Below are 24031 nucleotides of genomic sequence, written 5' to 3'. Positions count from 1 at the left end.
ATTTTTGTGAAAACAAGATTTATGACATTTAACTTTTCTTTTGTGCTGCAACTCAGCAGTTCTTCAGCAGTTATCATTGCTTTTCCATATGGAACATTAATATAATCTTCATCCTAAACAATATTCGGGCTCCTTAGCCATTGTGTGGTTGAATAAAACTTTTTTTTTTAAAATCAAACAGAAATTATTTGAGCTTCTTAGCCATAGGATGGTTGACATTTTTTATATTTTTTGTCACACAACCATTAACCACACCATGATACAATCTAATGCCTCTAAAGGCCCTCTTAGCTACTCGTTCTTTAGCCAGTTGGTGAGGCAAACTAACTTGTTCAAATTCTCTGACAGTAAAGCTGACCGCTTCTTTTGCACAATGTGTCCGGCGAGTGAGTCTGGTTTGGCGCATTCCACTTGAACGCCCCTCGCCGACCAACACATGCTTCGCGTTGCGGTGGTTAGGCGGGTATTGCTACGGTGAAACGATAACGTCTTCTCGCAGAGTGTGCATATCACCTTGGTTTTACTGAATGTTCGATCTTTGTTTTTTTGGAACACGATCTTCCCGTCCAGAAGGTCCTCAGGTTCATCAGAATTATCCATGTTGTTTGTTTGTTTGAATGGCAGCTGCCGTCTGACTGCATTAGAGCGGCGACTAGTGCAGAGGCGGCGGAATTGGAAGGTCCTTCTGCGCATGCGTTAAATGCGTTAAAAAAAAACAACGAATTAATCCTGTAATTTAATCATAACGCGTTAACGCGTTATTTTTCACAGCTCTATAACCTCCTTAGGAAAGGGAACAGAGAGATGAGATGTATTTGTTGCATCCAGATGCTGCAAGTCACTAACAATTCGATTATTCTGTATTTCAGTTATGCTTCTTCAGTTCAAGTGTTTGCTGCGACCCCTGTCCGTTAGTTTGATTGACAGCAGGATGACACAGAAACTATTGAACAGATTTCCACAAAACCTGCTGGAAGGATGGGACATGGGCCAAGAAAGAACCCATTACATTTTGCGGCAGATCCACAATTTTTTTTTTATATTTATGACTGTGTGAGATCAGGTGCAGATCCATATGAAAATGTGGATTTAGTGAATTTAAATGTGGTTTCATAAGGGGACTGTTGGGCCTTGACGGAAGTATTTTCTCCCCTGAGGCTGGGCGATAAAACCATTTAAATAATTTGGCCATAATAATTTCAAATACATATATCCACATAATGCTAAAGCAACGTGCACACACAGTAGGGAGGTGTAACTGATGGACCTCAGACTTTCAATCTGGAGAAATTATCTGTCTATCAACTCAACAGAAATAATGAGACATTTTGACTGATATGAACATTGTGTTGATATCATTTTTGGCCATGATGTCCAGCCCTGCATTCTAGTCTTATCATGTCTGCTCCGTTACCTGTATTGTCATGCACTCAGTAAGTTTATGTGTGAGTTAACATTCCCTGCAGTTGCTCTGCTGCCCCCGAGATTTATTAAAATATAATCTATAATTACACATATTAATCAATGGCCTGTCTTTATTACAGCAACGTCATTTCAAAGTTCAGCGCAGTGGCTTCACTTTTGCTGCTTGAAGCTCTTTTGAATGAGGCTAATGACACAGCACAACAAATAACACACACCATTAACGAATTTCAATCAACTGTTTAATGTTGTAGATAAAGAATCTCGATGTGTAAATCAAATCAAAATGGGAATGATCCAAAATCTATTTTCTCTAAAACGATTTTCAATCTTTTTTGTACATTTGCATATACTATTGTCTCAGTAACAATCCCATTTTAGACAAGATCAAAAGGATTTAATGTAAAAAAAAAAAAAAAATGCATAAAACAATCTACTGAAATAGTTGAATAAAACAACAAACAGATTTTGGTCATTTTAATTCTTCAGACTCCAATGCAAGGCTACTCTGTGTTAGTGTGCTCAGCTTGTCGAGCCCTTGGAGACTAGGGAAGCACAACTTCTATTCTCCTGGGGCAACAGACTCCACCGCCTGCTCCTCTGGCTGGTGAATTATTCAGCTCATCGTTGACATACCAAATATGTCAGGCAGCCGAGAGTTACTTATTATCAATCGCTCATTACAAGGGTCAGGAGGCAACTGTCGGCAGGCACTTGAATCTCACAGATCATGTAGCTGCTCTACAGCTGAACAAGTTGCTTCATTGTCTGTTACACAACACATCCTCATCCAACCACAATTAACCTACTGCAACTCACTCTCTTTCCTTTCACAGTTCTCCGTACCTGATGAGTCGCAACACACATAGACTTGGACTAAGGACAATGTTTTCAAAATTGCTGTGTTTAATGTGTAATATTAATAAAGATGGAAAGTGAGGAGGCAGCATTATCCAAGATGCACCGTTGGAACATTTAAATAGACGACAGAGAGATGTGTGGAACCATCTCTCTGTCTGCATCAACACTGGAGGTGCCACTTCCCTCGACAACTGAAGTAATCACTGGCCCGAACAATACAGATATGCATTGGACAGAACAAATGAAACGCTCACACAGCTGCATCTGATATCTGTACAGATGTTTTCTACTATCTTTATAGTGTGGTTTTTCAGTTTGAAAGCTAGACTTGTTGATCTCACATTCAGATTATGTAATGCTTTCACTCAAAACCATGCACTTGCACTCAAATAGCCCCTGCTCGTGCTCACATTTGCTCTGCTTGGGCTCAAATTGTGCACTTAACCTCAGAGTCCCGATACTCCAGCTTCAAGCACAGGGTTTTGAGTGAAAAGATTGCAATATCTGAATGAGGAATCAGTAAGTCCTGCTCTCCAACTTAAAGAACATGCACTTGAATAAAGATATGGGGAAAAAAAAAAATCTACAGACAGCAAACTTGGCTTGAGGTGCAAGTACAAACACATGTTTGTACATCGTACAGAATCTCGGTTCTGGTCAACGTCCTCAACACTGAACACTCGCATTGTCTCCTCCAGAGAGGGGAACTGAAGAGAAAAGGCAAAGGTCTCTCAGGCACTCTGTGCTGTAATAATGAACCCACACCCCACTGTATGAGGCTCTTTCTACCTACTGATTATCTCATTTGGATGCAAACTGATTATAATATTTCTCTTAGATAAAATATATAGATATATATTTAAGTATATCAAAATGAAAGGCCACAAAACTAAGGGCTGTTCAAGGACAAACTCCTACATATTAATCAACAGCATTCACTCCAAACAGTCATGACGTTACTGCTGCGCTGCCGACAGAGGAATATAACAGCCACATCCGGAGTGTGTGGACACTTATGTACAAACAGAAGGTGTCAATGTGCTTTGTTATAGGTCTTAAGTCAGATCACGTTTGGTCTTTAGGATACAACCCTTCACATTGTCACTGCTTCTTCTATTAGGAACTTCATAACTTATTTTTCAGGGCTCCGGACTTATATTTACAGGTCAAAGGAAGAACGGGGACAAAAAAGAGGTAACTTGTAAATCTGAAATTGTACTACATTAGAAAGTTAAAATGGAGGATCATGTTATCCAAAGTCACAATACAGTGAAGTAAAAAAATTATTCAGCTATGGATATTTTTTTTTTTTGCTATTCCGGTGATTTCATTTGATTGAGGTTATAAAGCAAATACCTCTGACATTCTCATGCTGGCACACACCTTCTTCTTCTGACCAATTCATCACTAACTCAAGGCACACTATCAGTGTGTGTGTTTGACCACCAGCCCAGACCTGGTCCATCATTGGTTCAAACAGCCCTCATTACCGCATTACTTTCAAAAGAAGGAGATTGCAGGGTGTTGGTATTATAATAGTTGACATTATTCAAGTACTCTTTGTTTGCAGCTCATAACAATCCTTCACCAATGGACGGAGATAGAGAGGGAGAAATAGATAGAAAGAAAGAAACCCACACTGCTCCTCCTGACAATCTTTGCTCTCCAGATCCATCACTTTCCAAAGTTGCCGAAGTCAGCAAAGGCATCATGTTTGGGCTGTTGGACCATTGTAGGATTCATCCCCATCGTCATACCTCCCTGTGGCATCCCCATGTTCATGCCCATAGCCATCATACTCTGGTTGGGGGTCATAGCCATTCCCATGCCCATCCCCATGCCCATTCCAGCACCAGGGTGCATCATGGGATTTACGGGCGGTCTGACTGCTGTAGTTCCAAGACTCATGCTAGAAACTCCTTGAGAGAGTATGTTGCCCTGGTTACCTGGACACAACAGAAATAAATCAATGAATTAGAGAGAGAAAGAGACAGAATGCTTTGATGAAGTGGGAAAAGCATGGATAAAGCACCGTGCACACTAATGCAGATATTTAGCGAGAATTTTTTTTATGTTTGTTTCAGTCTCTCATCCACACACTAACAATGTTTTAAGCCACTAAAACAGATTTTTACAAATGTAGATTTTCAAAAACTCTGCTGTCTGTGTACCCATGTGTACGTGTACAACTCAGCATTTAGGAAACAATGAAGGCACAGTTTACTTCACACATGCCCACTGTGTAATGAGCACTAATTTCTCTATGTTGGTTAGCACGGTTAGGTCTATTTACAAATTTACAGCTCAAGTTAGCCGTTACTGCAACTCATTATCTGCATTTACAGGCATCTGCCTCACCCACTATTAGTTGGACCACAGTGTATTTGATGGATCATTGATGTACTGTAGACTTATCGTCATCTACAGGCCCGGCTTGCTTCTTTGAGCTTCTGTAGTTGTTTTGTGTGTTCTTGTCAGACAGAGATATTTTGTAAAACGGAGGGGGAATTATCCGTTAAAAAAAACAACCTTATCTGCAGTAGCGTAGACAAGGCATGAGGCCCCTTCAGATCGAGAGCAATCTGTGCTGTGCTGGCTACTGGGTTCAGAGCCAAGTTGGCGGAGTGACAGAGGTGGCATTAGCGCTACTGGTGGGAAAACATGTCCCCAAATTAGAAGAAAACCTATGTCCAAAAAATTATTGCATGAAGATTCCAGGTCCAGGCCCTCAAAGTGGTTTGAAAACTATAAATGGCCTTTATTTCAAAGGGCTTGAAGCTATAAAATAAACAAACACATGTATCGGCTTATGCCTTCATGCCATTATTTTTGGACATTGGTTTTCCCTAAAAAATTTTGACAAGTTGGCGGACTGTTTTTCTTTTGTTTATAAATTTTCCCTAACTACAACAATCTTAGTAGAAAGACACCTGACATGACTACTGGACTAGAAATTGATGATTTCCTTTCCAGGTCGGCATATACCTCTCCTTTCACTTCTATTGGACGTGCGTGTACGAGCGTACGTCACAGCACGCCGTGGTCTAAGTTCTACTGTGCTGCGTGGCACAGGCACCAATGAAAGAGTCACTATTCTTCTCACCTTGTTGGAGAGTGTTCAGACTGGGCTGGTTCGGCTTGGAGGGATGAATTCCTGGACCCAAGAAATCCAGGCTGATGTTAACAGAGTGGTCCGACCAGGTGGAGGGGAGGGACGCTATGGCTCCAGCACCTTGAGAGGCCATTCCCTGCTGCACAGATTGGAAGGGCTGGAGAGGCTGCAGATGTAGTGAACCCCCCATGTTCTGTAGGGGCTGAGGAAGACAAAGAGGAACACAAGCACAAATTCAGTGTGATGGAGACAAGTAATCCATACCTAAATATAAATATACAGCGATAAGATACAGAAAAACTCCAACACTGAAATGCACGATGAAGAGACATAGTTTCTGTAATAATTCAAGGCCTTAAACCTTAAGCCTGACCCACTTAAACCTGATAGTGTAAGAATAGTGTCGTTGTGAACTCATTAAAAACCTACCATACCAAGTCACGGGGGTAAAAGGGATTGGTGTGTGTGTCTTCCCAGAGAATCAAAGAATGAGTTTTTGTTTTAAGTAGGTCGACAACCTCTTAACATCGACATATGCAGGCTTTTGTTTGGGTTTTATTGTTTTTTTTTGTAACTCAAACCTCATTTTTCTCATTCTATGTGTCAGTAACAGGAGGAGTGGGTGGTTAGTGGGTGGTCTCTAGGGGAAGAGAGCATCTGGTGAGGCTGCATGTTAACCCTCTACCATCATGCTTGTCCTCCATCTTTCAATCACGCGAGTTATGCACGTCTTTATCACAAGCAGACTGACTGATGTGGTCAACAAGCAGTGAGAACAGTGAGTACATGTGTGGAAAATGAAAGCTTTTGTGCTGGAGTCACAGGTTGGTTGTGATTTCTCACATCTGTTAGGCTCTACACTCCAGAAAATTACTAAAAGCACTCATAGTGAAATTATAGGGAAATTACTGACTCAAATGAGAAATTAACCCTGTGGTTGTAGAAATACAGTTGGCTAAATATCACAAACACGCACGCACCATTTCCCAATTGTGTGTGTTGGTAAAATAAATAATTCCTTGAATTATTAAAAGCAGAGTGTGTGTATGAGTTTAATCATGCATACCTGTGATGTAGACTGGGGCAGGATTGTGCTGCTCATGCTCTGTGTGCTGCTCATGCTAAAGTTGAGGCTCTGGGAGGAGTTGAGGGTCTGAGTTGGACCCATCAAGTCAAACAGGTCTGCTGAGGCGGGAGCTGAGACTGGGACGGGTGCCATGACAGTGGCAGGAACTGCTGTAATGGTGCCAAAGAGGTCATTTTTGCTGGTGTCGGCAGTCTGACCGGATACTGGCATCTGACCTCCGGGGAAGGCATTCCACTCTCCAAAATCTCCATTACTGTTAGAGGCTGGTGTTGCTGCAACGAGATAAAAGACTGTTGTGTCAATGTTTGAATTTGTAATTTTCAAACAGTTGTTTGTACTGTGAGCTGTGTAATTGTAATCTGCAAATCAAAGTCACGCAAGCAAATCTGTGGCTGTCACATTGATTAAGAATTAACGGTGTCTTCAGTGAGGCCAGTTCAGCTTTATTCTGGCCATTCTCAGTGACCACCAGTGCCATATTTTCAATTTTCATTGAACTCGCCCTGTTGTGTCTCTCCCTCACTGGCTCACTCTGCTTTCTCCACCCCCACCAACTTCTTCCTCTGTCCCTGTCTCCTTGTCATCCATAACAGGAGTTGATGTGTGTCTGTTCTTGTTATGCAGAGCAGGTAGCAGGCTCCATATGGCCAGGGCTCCCTCCCAGCATCCCTGTGAATATTCTAGCAGTATGGCTGCAACAGCACAGCACACACATGCACTTCTAACAAAAAAAAAACCTTACTTAAAACCTACCAGATCCTGAGGGGAGGCATACGGAAGCAGCAGGTGAAGAGAAGTCAGCAAATCCCCCGAAAAGGTCTGCATTGAGAAACAGAGGTAAACACGTCAATTTTACACAAGCAAGCTCCAGGTGTCATTCTGCCATACTTAGCATTCCTTCAGTGTCACAAATGTAGGAGGAAGGGAGGGGCAGTGGCAGTAGATAGGTGGAGGAGGCCAAACATCTGTTCGGCGCTCCCACCCTCACCATTCACCAGGGACTGCTCCAAAAACATCTGGTGCACTTAGTTCCTATACATCAACTCCCTCCCCCTGCTGTCCCCAAATTCTGAAGCTCGCATCAGCAGCTGGGCCCTGTCACTGCAAACAAGAGTCTCGTCCTGTAGTCGCTGTGGAGTTCCCTGGATTTACTGGTATCTCTCGTGTTTGCTAAGAATATAAAACGAGTAGAACATATTTTCCCTTTTGGGAAGATACTTGCTGTTTCCCTGAGGTTCCAGTCCTCGTGCTAAGCTGCACTGAACATGTTTTGGAGCAATGTTCCTGCTAAAACCAGAAATGCAACTCGTATGATTCCACTTGGCAAACTCCTGGTAAGACAAACAAGTGCCTTTTAATAATACATCAGGGTATTTAACGACATTGTACCTGTGGCAGTGGGCTGGCTCGGTGTTGGGTCAACCATTAGTAGGTCAGCTAGGCTGCTACTGGAAGGCTGAGGGGCAGCTGCTGCAGCTGCTGCTGCTGGCTGGGGCTAAAATACAGAACATTTAGGAAAAGATCAGCACACAACACAAACATAACTACATATTACTTATACGCTTGTTTGTGTGCTCTTGATACCTGTTTGGTGGGGGTGCTCGGGCTTCCGTCTCCTGTGTAGTGGGCTGCGGCCCCCAAGTCTACTTTCTTGGAGGGGCCCCCTCTTTTGCGTGTTGCTGTTGTCTCTGTTGCTTGAACTATCTGTACGCTCTTGGTGGTAACAGTCTCTTCATCTTTGAACTCTTTTCCAGACTGGCCGTTTTGAGATGAACGACCCCGCTCCTCTTCGTGGTCACTGTAGAGAGAATAGAAGGTCAGATAAGAAGACCAGTTATGTGAGGACATAATAAATATGTATCTAGCGTCAAAGAACAAAATCAATCATTATTTTAACCCTTGTGGATGAGGATCAGGATGTCCCGATCAATCATTTTTTGACCATTTATTTCAATGGCAAAGACAAAAATGAAAGATGATGAATCAAAAAGGATGAGAAAGTCGCCACTCATTGGACACAAGGCAGAGATTTTGGACTGACATGTTACACAGCACTGTCCACCATCGTCATCAAAACAACAAATACAGAAATATATTTTAGACGATTGGTGTTCATCCCTGTAGTAGAGTTCTAAGACTTGTGGAATTAGTAACAAAGTGCATTGAAACTCTTTTAAATCTTGTATTTACAAGGAAAACTGATAAGGAAAAGGAAACCTTTAACAGCATCAGAAATTTTACTTTTGTTTATCCTTTCTTTAAAAAAAAACTTTTGGTGGTTGGAACTTCCTTTTCTGGAAAATGATTATGCCTTTAAGTTCTATATGGAGTCAAATATCATATTCTAACTCGTCCATCGCCTACCTAAATCGATCTGGTGAGTCGTCTCTCTCCTTCTTTCTAAATCTGCTGATGGTGTCATCTATGGTGCTGCCAATTTTGTCGCTTATCTCTCCAAACTTCTCGCTGAAGGGGAACGGCCCCTTACTCCTATCCCAGTCGTCATCCCACTTTCCTTGGTTATCGCTCGAGTCGTACCTGTCTCCTGCTGTAAAGAGGGAATTCAAGTAGGAGGGAGAAGAGATGGGAGCAAGGGAAAAAGATAATTTGATTGAATTAAAACACTGATGTTTTTATCAATTATCAATTTATATTACTCACTCAACTGAGGACTTACAGTAACCTCTGTATCCCATACTGTCTGAGGATACCCCGATGTATTTGTCTTTATTCTTCTTTGCTTTTTTCCGTTCTTCCCTCAGCCTCTCATCGTCCTGGACAAAGTCCACCAGCTCCTTCACCTTCTGACGCACGTTCACACCCTGGTCCTTCCCATTCTCATCTAGGGACCGAGATGTAGACACAGAAATTCAAATGATGAAGAAATTAGCAACTTTTTGTTTTAACTTAAATATGTACTGAAGCAATTAAAATGTGTAATTAACATCTCTGCACAAGAAAGTTGGATGTTTTTGTTTGTTCAAGGCATTTTCTACATACACGTTGTTGGGAAGAGTGAAAGCAGCTTTAAAGCAGTGTGTGTGTGTGGTTTAACGGTTTGTGGAATAAGTAGGTTCTTAGCAGCTTCATCCATTAATTACAGCCCACACTGAAACTATTGTTATTAACCTTGTACAATGCTGAGGTGTAGAAAGCCTCGTCCAATCAATTTGAAACTAGAATTACCGCCTTGTTGTCATTAGCCTCCCCCAACCAATTAAGCTGCATGAAATAAGGTGACAATCTCCTCTTCTGTTCCTGAGTTATAGTGTTGAATTACAGCCAGAACATTATGATATCACAGTGAAGCTGACCTTTGACCATTTGAATATGCAATGTCATCACGTCATCATTTTATCCTATTAGACATTTGTGTTAAATGGTTTTGGAATGTTTTAATTCTTTTGAGAGGTCACATTGACCTTTGACCACCAACTTCTAATCAGTTCATCCCCGAGTTTGTACCAAATGTTGCACCAAATACAATGGAATTCCTTGAAGTTGTCTTGAGATATCTCCACAACGCAGACACATAAAGCCTCCGGCCATTGCTCTCACTCACAGATGCACAAAACAACTCAACAGTGTATAAAGAGTTTTGTCTAGCAATTTTGTGTATATACAACACTGTCAGCATGTGAGGAAAGAGATGGCATGAAGGAGAGAAAATACCAGAATAATACCTTACCTACAAAGTGGTAGCTTTGTAATGATTTCAGGTCATACAGATGTTCTCTGGTACTAGTTACAACCCTCTCTGATCCATTCCTGATGAGATGGGCCAGCAGCAGCAGAGACTGAGGAAAGGACAGAAGTTGAAGCAAAACTTACTTGAGCTTTCATTCCTAAACCTGGATATTGTTGGTGTCAGTCTGACTCTTTCAAGCTGCAATTTTGCCTCTTTCTTTGGAAGGTCCGAGGGGGAAGCAATATTATTCTGGACAAAGTGTCTAAGTTGGAGATATTTAAAATATTTTACATTGGTAGATCGAAGGGTTTAGAAAGCTGTTCCAACCCTCCCTCTATATATAAATCAGAGATAGATTTGATGCCCTTTGAGGACCAAGCTTTAAAGGTAGAATCAGCGAGAGAAGGTTGGAAGTTATGAATATTCTTGATGGGAGAGAGCACAGAAGTTGCCTGCAACCTGAAATACCTACTTAATTGCAACCAAAGTTTGACTAAGTGAACGATCATATGGTTGGAGCAAAATTGGCTTTGAGGAAGAGAGTGATGGGGCCCATAGCACAGAACCTAGATTAAGCTGGCTTTTGGCAATTTCTATTTGAGCCCTGGCCTCTCGTTTATCGGGTTGTTCTCGTTCAGTCCAATGTAATATAGACTTTATATGACAAACCCAAAAGTAATAAATGAAATTGGAAAGGATGGGCCGGCAAGTTTTTTTGGGCCATTGAAAGGCACTTCTTTGAATTCTGTGTGGTCTACCATTCTGGATGAATGATGATGTGCAAATCTTGGTAATATGATCATTTTAACAAGAATAATTTGGCCAGCGATAGACAAAGGAAGGTTCAGCCGTGTAGCCATATCTTTATTTTACATTTTTAAATAAAATTACTGTAGAGGAAGTATAAAGCAGGTGTGATCTCAATGCTAAGATTCTTGAAGCCCTTACTGGCAGGGATTAGGGTGGCTGCTTGATTAAGAGGAAACATTAAGCTTTTCTCAAAGTTTATTTTATATCCTTAGTTTTTCCCATATTGAGTCAGGGCGTCGATGATGGAAGGAATGGACTTTAATGGGTGTGAAATAACATACAAGGACGTTTTTGCAAAAGTTAACTGAAGTTAAGAACGCACTTTTAATTCAGATTTAGTCAGGATTTCAACAGAGCTCTCCCAGTGTAAGACCTACTCCGCCATTCGCCAAACCGGAACATCAAACTCTTTTTTAATAAGGGCCAAACGTAAAAGTTTGTTGTTGATATCTTATACTTGCCTGTATGTAACAGAAGATTTATTGTTAACATTAACATAAGATTTACTTGGTTTTAAACAGGCTTTAATCTGGGTTTGTTTTAAACCAAATCCAACTTGGATCAACTTTGGTCTGGTGCCATATTTTTAACATAATCAAAACTCTTCTATGTTCCAGCGTCAATTCCGCATTTCATAAATAAGCATGTGTGTTTTGTCAGATGTTTTAACAGTACAACAGGAAACAACAGTAGTGAGTCACACCTTGTAGATTCTCCTCCAGTTCTTCTTGCTGTCTCTCAACATGCGGGTCCACAGCATGTTCATCACCTCTGGAAATTGCTCATACATGAAAGTGGACCTGATCAAACAAGACAAAGAGGGAAACGTTGTCTTTCCAATAACTACAGAGCCCCATGAACTGAACTAAGGATGCATTTCAGGAAATACAGGTTCCTTGAGCGTATTTGTGTTTGTGTTTCCCACACAGGCCTAGAATCATTAGACCAATAAAGGATTAAAGGTGATAGCCATGTATATGTTACTTTGGTCATTGTATTTTTAATTTACAGCTGTGAAACAACAATCTCTGATTAAAATAAAAGAGACATGCAGAAGACAGTCTGGAAAAACACCTGAAGGTCAGGAAAGGTTTAAAAAAGATCCTCTTATTATTTTATCTGCTTCCCTAGTTTTACTGTGTACCCATAATAATGACTAATGACAATGTTACCATGGTATATGTAAGTAATCTATGTTTAGTTTCTGTCAACCTCTCTGGTCGGCTGCATAATAAATGTTTAACTGCTAATAAGAACAGAACAATAAAAAGTTCTATCTCTGCCTGAATACTGATAATAAATCCAGTGCTTATGTTGTAACATGTGAGGCCTATTTTTATCCATGCCAGTGGCACAGTAGTGTCTGGCAAGCAAAAAAGCACAACCTTGAAAACTGGGATTTTTGTGGTCAGGGCCCATGAACCAACACTTAAAATAGGCTCATATAGTTTAGACGTACTGTAGGTTTCCTTCCAGAGCTCTCCTGGAAAAGTTGCTGCAGTTGTAAAGGGCTTTGATATAACCTTTCGGCGGATTTATTTTATTTGCAATTGACCTTGGTTATTTTTAGCATGACATGTTGTACAACACACAGTGTGCTTTCCTTACCTTGAAATTTCAGTCATCAGCTGTCCGGATGGTCCCCAGGGGTCGTCATTGGTGGCCTCTCTGACTTTAGATTCTAACTCTGAGTAGTTCATCACCACGTTGGTTCTGTACAGTTGAATAAAAACATGATATTTTAGATTTCGGTTCAAAGTAAGTGTTGTTCAGTGAGATCTGCAATATGCGTGATGATAGATTACAAGTTCTCTCATCTAGCCATGTCCATTTACATGTCCATTTAGAGGGTGAGAGGACAAAAGAGAGTACTTGTGTGCGTGGTTGTGTGCTTTGAATATACTCCTCAAAAACAAAGTATATATAAACATAAATGGCTCTCATTGGGATCTGCTCGCTGTGGGTTCTGAGAAACAAAAAAAGAAAACCTCCAATGAGAAGAAACTATCAATACCAATTGTCTAATAATCTCAGGTTTGACAAATAACTGGTTTTCTAAAACACTAAGCCTCCATATTTCATGAAGGTTTTTGGAAGAAAAAAGAGAAGAAGAATACACTGCCATGTATACACCATGTGATTAACATATGCAATTGCAAATGTGACAGCATTTGTGAGGATGTACTTATTTCAAGCTTTAACAAGCTTTGCCACGAAAAGGGTGCAGAAAACTAAAGTATTTTCTAGGTAGAGAACATTTTTAAAATATAAAGGATGTATAGTCATTTCAGATGCATTGTGGTCTGTTTAAAACAATTAATTCACTTGAACTTACAGAGGAAATTCTGAATTTAAGTTTTATTTATTTTATAAATATGTCATGTATCATACCAATGACTTAATAAACTGGTTATCTAGCCCATTGTGTACAGTGTCAGGAGTTGGACAGACCAGTGTATCCACTTTAGCTCAAATACATTGCTTTAAGAATAAAGCCATTTTTACCTTGGCAAGAGGCACAGAAGCATTTTATTTTTTGTTTAATAGCCTGAATATGAATTGTGTCTCAAAGGACTATTGGGGTTTTATCTAGAGCCCACATCTTTAGCCAAAACAAGGCAAGGAAAAATATGTAAAAGATGCATTTCCTCATCCTTCCTTGACTACTGCCACATCAGCAATAAAATGTACAGGGCCTGGAGGAACAGCATTGATTCGATGGTAGCGTTAACAGAGGTACACCCTCTTTGTGGTTATGGAGAATGGGCTGTACTACTACAGCAAGCTGCAGGGTATATCCAGCCATCTGACAACACTCTAGTTTTGTAAAATTCGCAAGTGGAACCAAAGGTTAGAGTCACTTCATGTCTCTTCTGATGAGAGTGTTCTTCATATCACACTCAGTTCAGACCTGGATCAGCATTTTTTAAAGTCAGGTTTCATTTATATTCATTACTTTGTGTATGCTCTGTTACTAACTGTGTATAACCTCTGGCAATGTAAGGACTACTACACAGTGTTTGCGTGACTGACAAGCCTTTAGCAGAGGATATGATGTGGTGATGCAATAGTTTAACTCTTCTCAGTAGTCGCGCCTATCGTAGTTATCAGCCAGATAAAAACGGAAGCTGTGAGACGCTCTCACAGTGACACACTATCACTGAGATTTCCATACAGATACAGCACTTCAACAGTCTTACAAAACATTTCCCTTCAGAGTTCAGCTCCTGAACCCAAGTGTATTTTATTCTTCACTTGTAGAGTGTCATTTGGCATCTTAAAAATCACTTACTAATAAAAATGTATTATTATTAAACATTCTATTTAACACAGGATAAAACATTAACTTGCATCACCCCACCTCAGCAAAAGCCTGGGTTTAAATCATACAAAACTGAGTACAAATGACTCACACACTGTTTGTTAGGTGACATTTAGTGCACTTTCATCATGGGCAATTTCTAAGAAGCCCAGAGGAAAACAAATATTGAGACTCCCTTCCCTTTAATCTCTGAAATTCACACCATTCCTTTATCTTTCTAGGTCTGCGCCCCCCCCCCCCCCCCCCCCCCCTCCCTCTCTGGGTCTCCTATGTCCCCGGAGGTCACACTCCAGGGAGACAAGTGTTTTTTCAGCAGGAATGCAGTTTTGGACCAGCTTAAGAACACGCTATTGTTTGGCATGGAATAATTAGCCGTTGAACCTTAGAAGGGAGGAGAAATTGTACAAAAGCCATACCGCAGCTTTACAGTACAGGACATCAGGCTCAAGTTAAGTCAGCAGCTAAAATTTAACCAGGGCGTAGAGCAGAACAATAGACGCACGGGCCCAGAGGTGTTGCACAAGTTCAGTGCTGGCTGGTAAATAATTTCAGGTACTATATTACTGCAGTCGTTCAAGCAGGCTTGTACGGACACTGCCCTCAGAGACTACGCAAACACTCATGAGTGTACAAGTACCAATGACTCACAATGTACATGTGATATGCTTAATGACTTAATCACAAATTAATCAAAACCTGTGTTTGACAAGTTTAACTGAGAAACTTAAAGCTTAAATTAAAGATCGTTCTTGAACCAATAAGCAGAAACAAACACAGGATCACTGGTCATAGGGCTGGGTAATATGGTCAAAAATATATAAAGATAATATAATATCATGATACATGTCATATTATCAATTATTTTAAGTTTGAGCTCCTGCGTGAAGGTTGTGGTTTAAAACTCTGATAAACAGAAAAAAAATGTACACATCTGAGGTATATCAATTTTGTGTTATACCTCCTCACTTTGCTCACACAATGCATAAGGAATAAATCATTATATATTGGACTTTGGCTATTTTGTTATTGATAAAAGTCATTGTTATATTCATTGATATTGTTTTAGTGACCAGCCCTCACTGGTCACTGATAGACAGTCCCAATGCAGTGACAGTTTACCATATGCTCTGATATATCTGATAGGACTGCTGCCTATGTACAGTACATATATAGTCGACTGGACGAACGTGTTTGTTGTTCAAATATGTCTATAAAATAGGCTTTTTTTTGTCCTGGTGTATCATTATGGAATAACATCTGCGGTCCTATTTTACTTTATCAGACTGAGATCTGGTTGCTTCCACTTGACAAGCAGCCATGACATAGGATTAACATGATGAAAGTATTGAAAAGTTGATAAACAGTAAACCAGCCATGTGGTGTTAAACAACACAACTTACAGTACAGCTGTTGTAACTCTGGGTGAAACTTAGTTACAAGTGTCCTGGCAGAGCAACACATTTGTATTCTCTGGATGAATAAAACCAGACGGTGTGGAGGCAGGTTAGAAGGAGAGAGCTTTAAGGTAGAAACGTTTTCACTCCCTGGCGTCTCGGTCCAGGAGCTGTCAAACTAGCTTAGCTGGCTAGCCTGGTCGGCTAAAGCTATGTAGCCAGCGGGCTACATAATTAGCTTGTTAGCTAAGTGAGTTAGCTTGCACTGTCGGAGAAAACGCACAAACAACGCGCTCGGTGATCGAACAACACTGCAAATGATATATTACCCCAGCCAAACGACCGAGTAAAGTAAGCGTGACAAATAAACTGGTACTTATCGCTAACCTAATCAGTATTTGTCAAAGTCAGCTTAGTAGCATTCATGCTAGCTAACTTGTTGGAGTGACGTGACGTCAAAGTTTTGGGTACGTGTCTCTTTCAAACAGGTAGAGTACTCGCACAAACAACACGGGGCGAAGTGAACTTCGCTCGGGGATACTCACGCTTTGTCCACCATCTCCCTGACCTTCCACATGTTCAGCATCTTGGCTCCGTGTACAGGGGCTTCGTGCCTGGCCACAAACAACCGCTTTACTCCAGACGGACACCGACACCAGACCTTAAACTCCAGTAAAGTGAACTCTTCTCCACCTCTCGCTCTCTCCAGGCAGGAGGCGCAAACGCACCAGCGGACAGACCGGAAAGGTTACTACGGGAAATGTGCGTCATCATACCTGCGTCAGGCAGCACTGGAGTTGTAGTTTCTTCGTACTGTCGAGGAAAAAGTATTACTACTCCAAGTACTTTAGCATTTTATACATAAGTTCACTTTTTACAACGACTGAGGGGGAACAACAAGGGAGAAACATGGAAGAAATGTTAGTAAAATAAGTTCCACTGCAGTTATTTGTGTCTCGGCAAAGATACAGTTAATTTAGATTTTTTTTTTTAAGCTTGTAACTAGTTGAAACCGGTTTGAAAGATCAGTCATTGGTGACTGTGGAGATAAAAAAAAAACTCCCATGACGTGACAATCAACCCAGTGTGACTGACACATATTGGTTGGGGCTTTTTTGGCTTATCATGGTATTTTGTTATTGGTGTAAATGTTGGCCAATAAGCAAAAGATTGCAGAATAGATCTGAAAAAACATAAATTAGAGCAGGGGTGCATCAAGGTTGTTTTTTAGTTTAGGGCACATGGGGGAACCACACTTAAACTGGTTCCTGACATTTGCCAGAGAATGAGAATGCAAGTATCAATTGCTATGGACTGATACTTGTCGTCGCCCCCCCCCCCCCTGTTAAATGTCTGGAAACCCGACAAGCAGCAAAGAAGAACCACGCAGAGGAGGGCGGAGAAGATGTAAACTCTGAAAGACAATGTGATTCAAGAGCTTTTGGAGATAAGAGCCGAGCTGGTGTCAATGTGCTGTAAAGAACAACATGTGATTACCAGAGCGGAATTATATATCAAGTATATCTGTTCAGGCGCCACCTCTCATCCGAATGTCATCGACATGTTCCTGTTGTTGTGATCTGGACAATCTCCTGCTGCGTTCTTCATATGGAAAGGGCAAACTCTTGAAAATGTCCCGGACCCATGTCCACAAAGACAGCTTTGGACCACAAACTGTACAATTAGAAAAAGGTGTATGTCTTTGTGACATAGAGCACTGACAAGATTATCGGTTAAAGATTCCTACTTAAGAAAAAAAAAAAAAGAAATAAGAAATTAATTTTTTTAACAGATAAATAATCTGTTAAATATTAAATAATGAATGCATAATGAAAATGTGTGCTTTACGTTCATATACAAATAAGATTTTATTCTAAGATGTTTTTCAACTGTGAGATACCCGATTCTTGTATCTGCAGTGAAAAACAGCTGGGCCCTGTTCTCCAGCACAGACATTTCCCCCCAACTCTGCGGCCTCCACCACAGTCAGCAGGTCACCACCCTGTGTGTTTTCCATCCCTCCTCATCTGGCATTCAGGCATGCTACAATGACCCAGTGATGCTGTGTGACAGGCCAGGCAGGGCACTGGCTGTTTGTGTCAATCCAGATCAATCACTCCCTCTTCTGGACAGACAACGTCATCAACGCGCACAAAGGTCACAGGGTGTACTCAAGCCAGGCCTGATGTGTTGAGCAGGAGAGGTCAGTGTATAGCAAGCGAAACACCCTTGACTGACTGGGCCTCATCTGAAATATAGACACAGTCGTCTCAGGAATAAGACTAACTGGTTGATTTTAAAAAGAGAAGAATTAAATGACAAGTCAAAAGCAATTTTGTCTGCCTGGAAACATGCCTTGGACTCTCCTGTGACTGGGCGTAGACAAAGAAGTATTAAGACACTTTGTCGTATTGATTGATATTCCAGTGGGCGAGATGAGCCCTCGGATGCCCTACATCTGACAGGCTTCTCTATTCTCTAATGATACGTGTAAATATGGCCCACTGCTTACACTTTTATAGGAGAGCAGGAGGAAACAACACAATAGCCAAAATACAACCCATTTGAGAAAAAAACAACAAGAAACAGCACTTAACAGCCCAGAATGCACTGCACCCGAGGGAGCAACCTCAATTACTGTTACACGTCCAAAGAGGAGAACTCTGGGAGAAGTGATTGCTGAGATGGAAATGGCTGTGTATGTGTGTGTGTGTGTGTGAGAGAGAGGGAGAGGGAGAGAGAGAGAGAGAGTGTGTGGGTCGGAAGAGGATGGATAGAAAAGCACTCAGTAAAAAGATCTTTCAGAAACACTTTACCTCGGTGACGTTGACGCGATCTGTTGATTGACGGGCACTTCTCGACAGAAACCAGAGCTATCAACCTATCTGCCACGCATTAAGAATGGGACGGTCCTCGGGGAGGGGCCTAAGTGGTAAATGATGTTGCCCAAGACACTCTCTGTCAACAATGTGTGCGTGTATTTTATGAGTGTGCGAGTGCTGAGGATGGCAAAGTATTCAATCAAAGCTTTGATTGAAAACCCTGGTGTCCTTAAATATCAGAAGTCTGTTCGCTGATGAATAAGACGGATGTGTGTGTGCAGGAGTGAGCTTGTGTGTGTGTGTGTGTGTGTGTTTGTGTGTTTAAATAAGGTATGATGGGGAAATAACTGGGCTGGTAGAAGTAGGATCTCAAACAATATTTATTAAGTTTAATTGTGCTGTCAACGCGGCCTTTGAAATGTTTAGAGGCAAACACATTCTCTGTAAGAAATCGTGTAGAACCATATTCTCTCGTTGGATTCATAAGGAAGTGTCAGCCTCTGCTTGATACTTCATATTTTATAACCACGCTCCATTCATCATCATGCTGGTCGGTTGATCATCAATTTGGTCTACCGAGACCAAGTTGTCACTAACAACTTTTGAGTTGCAGGAGATGAAAAAACTAAGCCGGATAAACATGATGCATCTGTAACCCAAGCATCACTAGGGGGCACTCTGACTGTTCTGGTGCTGGAGAGGCTGCTGATTGTTTTACACACAGTGAGTGGGTTCACCTTCTATGCACATGTGTGTGTGTGTGTGTGTGTGTGTGTGTGTGTGTGTGTGTGTGTGTGTGTGTGTGTGTGTGAGTGTGTGTGTGTGTGTGTGTGTGTGTGAGTGTCAGCCAGTGCAACCACTGGGGGTCCAGGCTGTGTGTTTACATGGCTGAAGTTCCCATGACAAATGTGGTCAGAACATCATCTCGAGTTGGGAATGTGCACAAAGAAGACACCGCTTCTACAACTGCGCTATTATTCTCTGTTGCACTCCAAACATGTGCTTCCAATCTCTCCAAAAAACACACAGTGCTCTGTTTTTCTCTCCTTTTTCAGTTTAACAATGTCATTAGAAAACAATGTTCTTTGTTTTGCACATTAGCTATGAATTAACGAACCCGCCCGTCTTTGTGCCAGGAGAAGAGGTTCTGATCTGTGGAGTCGCTCGCTGGGGCCCAGCTTCCCTCCTGTCACTGTGAGGGTTCTTTGGCTGCTGTTATATTTCAGGCTGTTATTGTTGGCCCTCTCGCAGCCCCGGTAAGATCTTTAGTCCTTTTCCCAAGCGATATAACCCCCACACACATCACACAGTATCTGACCCCTGTCTCCATGACATATGACAGGTCCACTGCGGTGCGAGTGTGTGTGGGCATGTCGGCGAGGGCTGGCCTGTTTGTGTGTGTCGGTTCGCTTTCATGTAAATATGTGTGCACCGCGTAGAGATGTGTGTGTGTGTCTGCAACAGTACAGAGCGTATCTGGTACAGTGTGTATGTTCTGAATATGCTAAAACAATGAGGCCACTTGTCACATGTTCAAAGACCCTCAGACAACCCGCTGTGATCTCAAAACCACACACACAGATGTTCCTAATGGGACTAAAGTAGTATTCACATTCCTGTGGATAACCAGTCTGTTTATTTTTCTCTCTAAACTGGACTGGACTGCCACTTTCCCTGGTGAGAAAAAGGATGGAAGATGATGAAAAAAAGAGAAAATGTGAGGAGGCTGATGAGAGAGGCTCCCACCACAAGTTTAAACCTCCAAAGCCAACTGTGAGTACAGCTAAACCAGCAAATCTCAGCGGTGCGGTGATTTAAAGGTGACAATAACTCTAAAGTGTGTAATGGAAGCTGATGCCGCTCTGCGATTCTATGCTAAGTTAAAAACTGCCATTGTCTCATTCGCCTCACGCAAGGAAATGAGCTCGGTGTAATTGTGAAGGATTATGTTTATGAGTCAGGGTGTTACAGTAAATCCTGTTGCTTTGTACATGAGCTGTGCACATACACACCGAGGAAACCGCACAGGTATATGTACGCTGAAGTCCTGAGAGCATCTGCTCCTTTACAACCAGATTGAATTAGCAATTACAGAGAGTAAAAAAACCAGAACAAAACATCTGGAGCTGTAAGCAGCTGAGGTTATAAATCTGAGAGGTAGGTGGGAGGCAGGGTATGAAAATGAGCCAAAGTGAGATTCTCAAGGACAGTGTCCCTGATTGGTCCATTAACATTCCAGGGGTGTCAAAAAGGACCTGAGGCAATGGGAGAAATGGGACAGAGCAGAGGGCTTCAGAGGGCGTATGGGAAACCAGTGAATGGAGAGGTATAGAGCTCACAGGGGCAAGGTGTTGGGAAATGCAGAAAGAGAAAAGAAGATTATATGGCTGAAGAGATACATGGATATTGTTTGTGTCTTGGACCTCCTCACAGGAAATCACCCTGTTAAGTAGAGAGAGAGAGAGAGAGAGAGAGAGAGAGAGAGAGAGAGAGAGAGAGAGAGAGAGAGAGAGAGAGAGAGAGAGAGAGAGAGAGAGAGAGAGAGAGCTTTGGAAAATGCTCAGGGGAAGTGGGTGAAAAAAATACCTTGAGCCATGTGGGTACAAGACTTAATAAAGAGAGGCTGAAGATCACCACTTTGCCAAACCCTAATAAAAAACCAGCCTCAAGTAAACGTGACCGGTTGTTCATGAATGTATCTTTAACAATTTGTTATCCTGCTCGGTTTAAGTCCACATGAATATGAGGCTGGAAAGCCACAGCGCCATTACCACATCTGTTTCTGCTATTATTGGCACAATAAATTACGTAGGCAATTTGTTTGCACTGTTGTTAGAGTAATAGAATCAAATTATCCCATGTTAGGGAAATGATTATGTTCGAAGCACAACCCATCAGGGATTCACAAAGGCAATCAGTGGAGTAAGGCAGAGCTGAAATGTTGGCGTCGTGCACATCGGCAGTTCCAGGTCCGCTACGTCATTTAAAAGAACTTCCTCAACTCTGGATTGGAGAAAACAGCACCTGGTGGACTGTTTCACCCACTCGGTGCAGAAGCACAACGGCGTATGTGGTAGATCCCATGCATCCAGATGAGCTGATGAATAAGCACAGAGAGAGAGGAGGACAGTCGTAATTGAAAGGGCCTGACACGAGCGAAATGAGAAGTGTTAGCGACGAAGGACAATATCAAATGAGCCTTATCAATTAAAAGACAGGGAGCAGTGTTTACATTCCCTCTCCAAGGCTAGACACCGGGCGGATGTTTCAAATAGGTCAAGGTTGAAGGGAAAACAAAAGTTGTTCGATTAGCAGTCGAGGTGCAACATTCCTAATTTGTATGCTAATCTGGCAGATCAGCATATCATGTGGGCACTGCTGCGATTCTACATCTGCACGCACTCATTTAATTATCCAAACACAATTCACAAAAGTCACTGGAAACAAACCAAACCAAAATAAAATAATTTGCATATATTTAAAAGAGCAGATAAAGTCCCCCGGGGTTGGTTAATATTTCAGAGGCATAATAATAATATGCTAAATCATTCACATTTTATCCCGCACCAAAACAAAGTGGCTTTGTCGATGTAATTAGGGTGTTTTAGAGTTGAATCACCCTGGCAAATGACCATGTTTTTCTCTCTGGGAGACCAGTGTGTGAATGTATCTACACTCCTCTCTCTCTCTCCCCATACGTGTGTGTGTGTGTGAGTGTGTGTCTGTTTGTGCGCGCTTGTGTTGTATTGTCACCGTTTCTCCATGTGCGCTCAGTCTTAGAAAAGGATTGATTAAAGAGAGAGTGTCTGTCTCAGAGCAGTTAATGAGGTTTAGTCCCATGAGCTGCGAGCTTTGGGTGTGTGTGCGTGCATGCACATGTGTGTTTGCGAGTGTGCATGCAGACCTAGTGGAAGACATTGTTAATTGGCTAAGACTTACTTTCAGCAGGGGGATAGTCAAGGGCACAGTGCCTCCACATTTGTGGAGTGCTGTTTCTATAACACAGTGTTACACTCACTTTCTATTTTCAATATTATTTTGAGGGAATGATGAGTCAGTCGCACGCTGACAGAAAGAAATATGGTTGTAATTAAATTTGCGATTTTGCTCGTTTTTTTTACACAATTTAAATGCATAGATGAGACATTTGGATATTTTTCCTTCTGTTTGCATGAAGGATAGAAAACACGTTAAAGGCTAAATGGAGACATGTTGTTTTGCTGTTTTGTGTTACCTCAGTGGATCTGAAGATGTGAATGAAACTCATGTGAATAAAGCTTCCCTTTTTTCCTCTGGGGACAAGGAGAAGAAGAAAAGAAGATAGAAGGAAGGAAAAGAGGAGGAAAAAGAAATAAAAAAGACAGAAAAGAAAGACTCACGCTCCCGCACACACACTCAGAGGATGAGAGAGAGAGGGAATGAGGTGGAGGGGCAGAGAGATGGAGGTAAAAAGAGAGATATTCCACAAAGGCCAAAGTAGTGTAGATGGATGCAATCTCACCTGCTCTGGTCTCCACACAGACCTGTGTCAGACCTGTCCATGTATATACAGACACTTGTGTTCTCCTGCAGCGCAACACACAGCTCGTCTCAAACAGTAGGAAGCATCGGCGCTTTCATGTGGAGCACAGCCCAAAGTAGAGCAAGATCACAATGTGTGTGTGTGTGTGTGTGTGTGTGTGTGTGTGTGTGTGCGTGTGTGCGTGCGTGCGTGTGTGAAACCCAGGCTTTTCCCCCCTTGGGACCTGCACAAACACGCTTCCCATCTTTCCTTTGAGTTTCACATTCAAAGGTTCCACTCGTTCAGCTGTCAGTCATTCTCTCAGCCAATCAAGGCGCCTCATTCTCAGTCTGTTTATAGATCAAGGGTAGTTTAAGCGTATGTATGTGATGTGACTGGAATTTTTACCATGACTAATACTAATACTGTAAATATTCATATTTTTTTTACACATCACCAGCAGTGTCAATCAAAATCAAGACTATTGTGACATATACGGTGAGTGCACTGGAAGTCTGAAACAATGTAGGTGTACACTCACACACTGCTCCTCCTGGAAGCTCACTGTTGGTACTGGAAGGATGCTGGGAAATGCAGAAAATTAATTTGGACCGAGGGGAGAAAAAAGGTCTCAAATGTGGCTGAACGGAATGAAGTTAGTTTATGGGGTCTGTGAAAAGCTAGAGTCGCAGATGGAGGTTATACAAGGAGGTAGCTCTGTGTGTGAGATAGGCCTAGTGTGTGTGTGTGTGTGTGTGTGTGTGTGTGTGTGTGTGTGTGTGTGTGTGTGTGTGTGTGTGTGTGCGAGTGTGTGTGTGTGTGTGTGCGAGTGTGTGTGTGTGTGTGTGTGTGTGTGTGTGTGCATAATATGTGTGCTATCAAAAGAGATTCAGCACCGTATAGAAGCATTAACTATCGTGTTATCGGGCTATCGCAACCCAGATATGTCAAGCTTAATTTAGCAGCTAAGAGTACAAGAGAAAGAAAAAAACAAAGTTACAAATTATGGTGA

General features: G+C 41.8%; 1 protein-coding gene across 1 annotated transcript; it reads right to left on the bottom strand.

The window, feature by feature from the left end:
• Nucleotides 1-1647: 1647 nt before the first annotated feature.
• On the bottom strand, nucleotides 1648-16603 carry clint1a (clathrin interactor 1a). The gene is made up of 12 exons (XM_053428541.1): nucleotides 16242-16603; nucleotides 12589-12693; nucleotides 11684-11780; nucleotides 10171-10279; nucleotides 9160-9324; nucleotides 8847-9030; nucleotides 8067-8280; nucleotides 7872-7977; nucleotides 7236-7301; nucleotides 6462-6754; nucleotides 5387-5597; nucleotides 1648-4229 (listed from the first exon to the last, which is right to left on the bottom strand). Exons 1-12 carry the CDS (start codon nucleotides 16280-16282, stop codon nucleotides 3958-3960), a joined length of 1863 nt encoding a protein of 620 aa, XP_053284516.1. The 5' UTR covers nucleotides 16283-16603; the 3' UTR covers nucleotides 1648-3957.
• Nucleotides 16604-24031: the final 7428 nt, after the last annotated feature.

Source organism: Pleuronectes platessa, chromosome 8, assembly GCF_947347685.1.
Source record: "Pleuronectes platessa chromosome 8, fPlePla1.1, whole genome shotgun sequence".
NCBI lineage: Eukaryota > Metazoa > Chordata > Actinopteri > Pleuronectiformes > Pleuronectidae > Pleuronectes > Pleuronectes platessa.
The sequence above is the reverse complement of the archived record's forward strand: the minus strand, read 5'-3'. Positions and strand labels throughout refer to the sequence as shown.

What these genes read in the sequence shown, in the direction of transcription:
- clint1a (XM_053428541.1), bottom strand. Translation starts at nt 16,282, where the DNA reads ATGCTGAACATGTGGAAGGTCAGGGAGATGGTGGACAAAGC. An exon ending in CTGATGACTGAAATTTCAAG is followed by an intron (nt 11,781 to 12,588) that starts GTAAGGAAAGCA and finishes TTGTTTGATCAG; the next exon opens with GTCCACTTTCATGTATGAGC. An exon ending in ACAAAGCTACCACTTTGTAG is followed by an intron (nt 9,325 to 10,170) that starts GTAAGGTATTAT and finishes CTCGGTCCCTAG; the next exon opens with ATGAGAATGGGAAGGACCAG.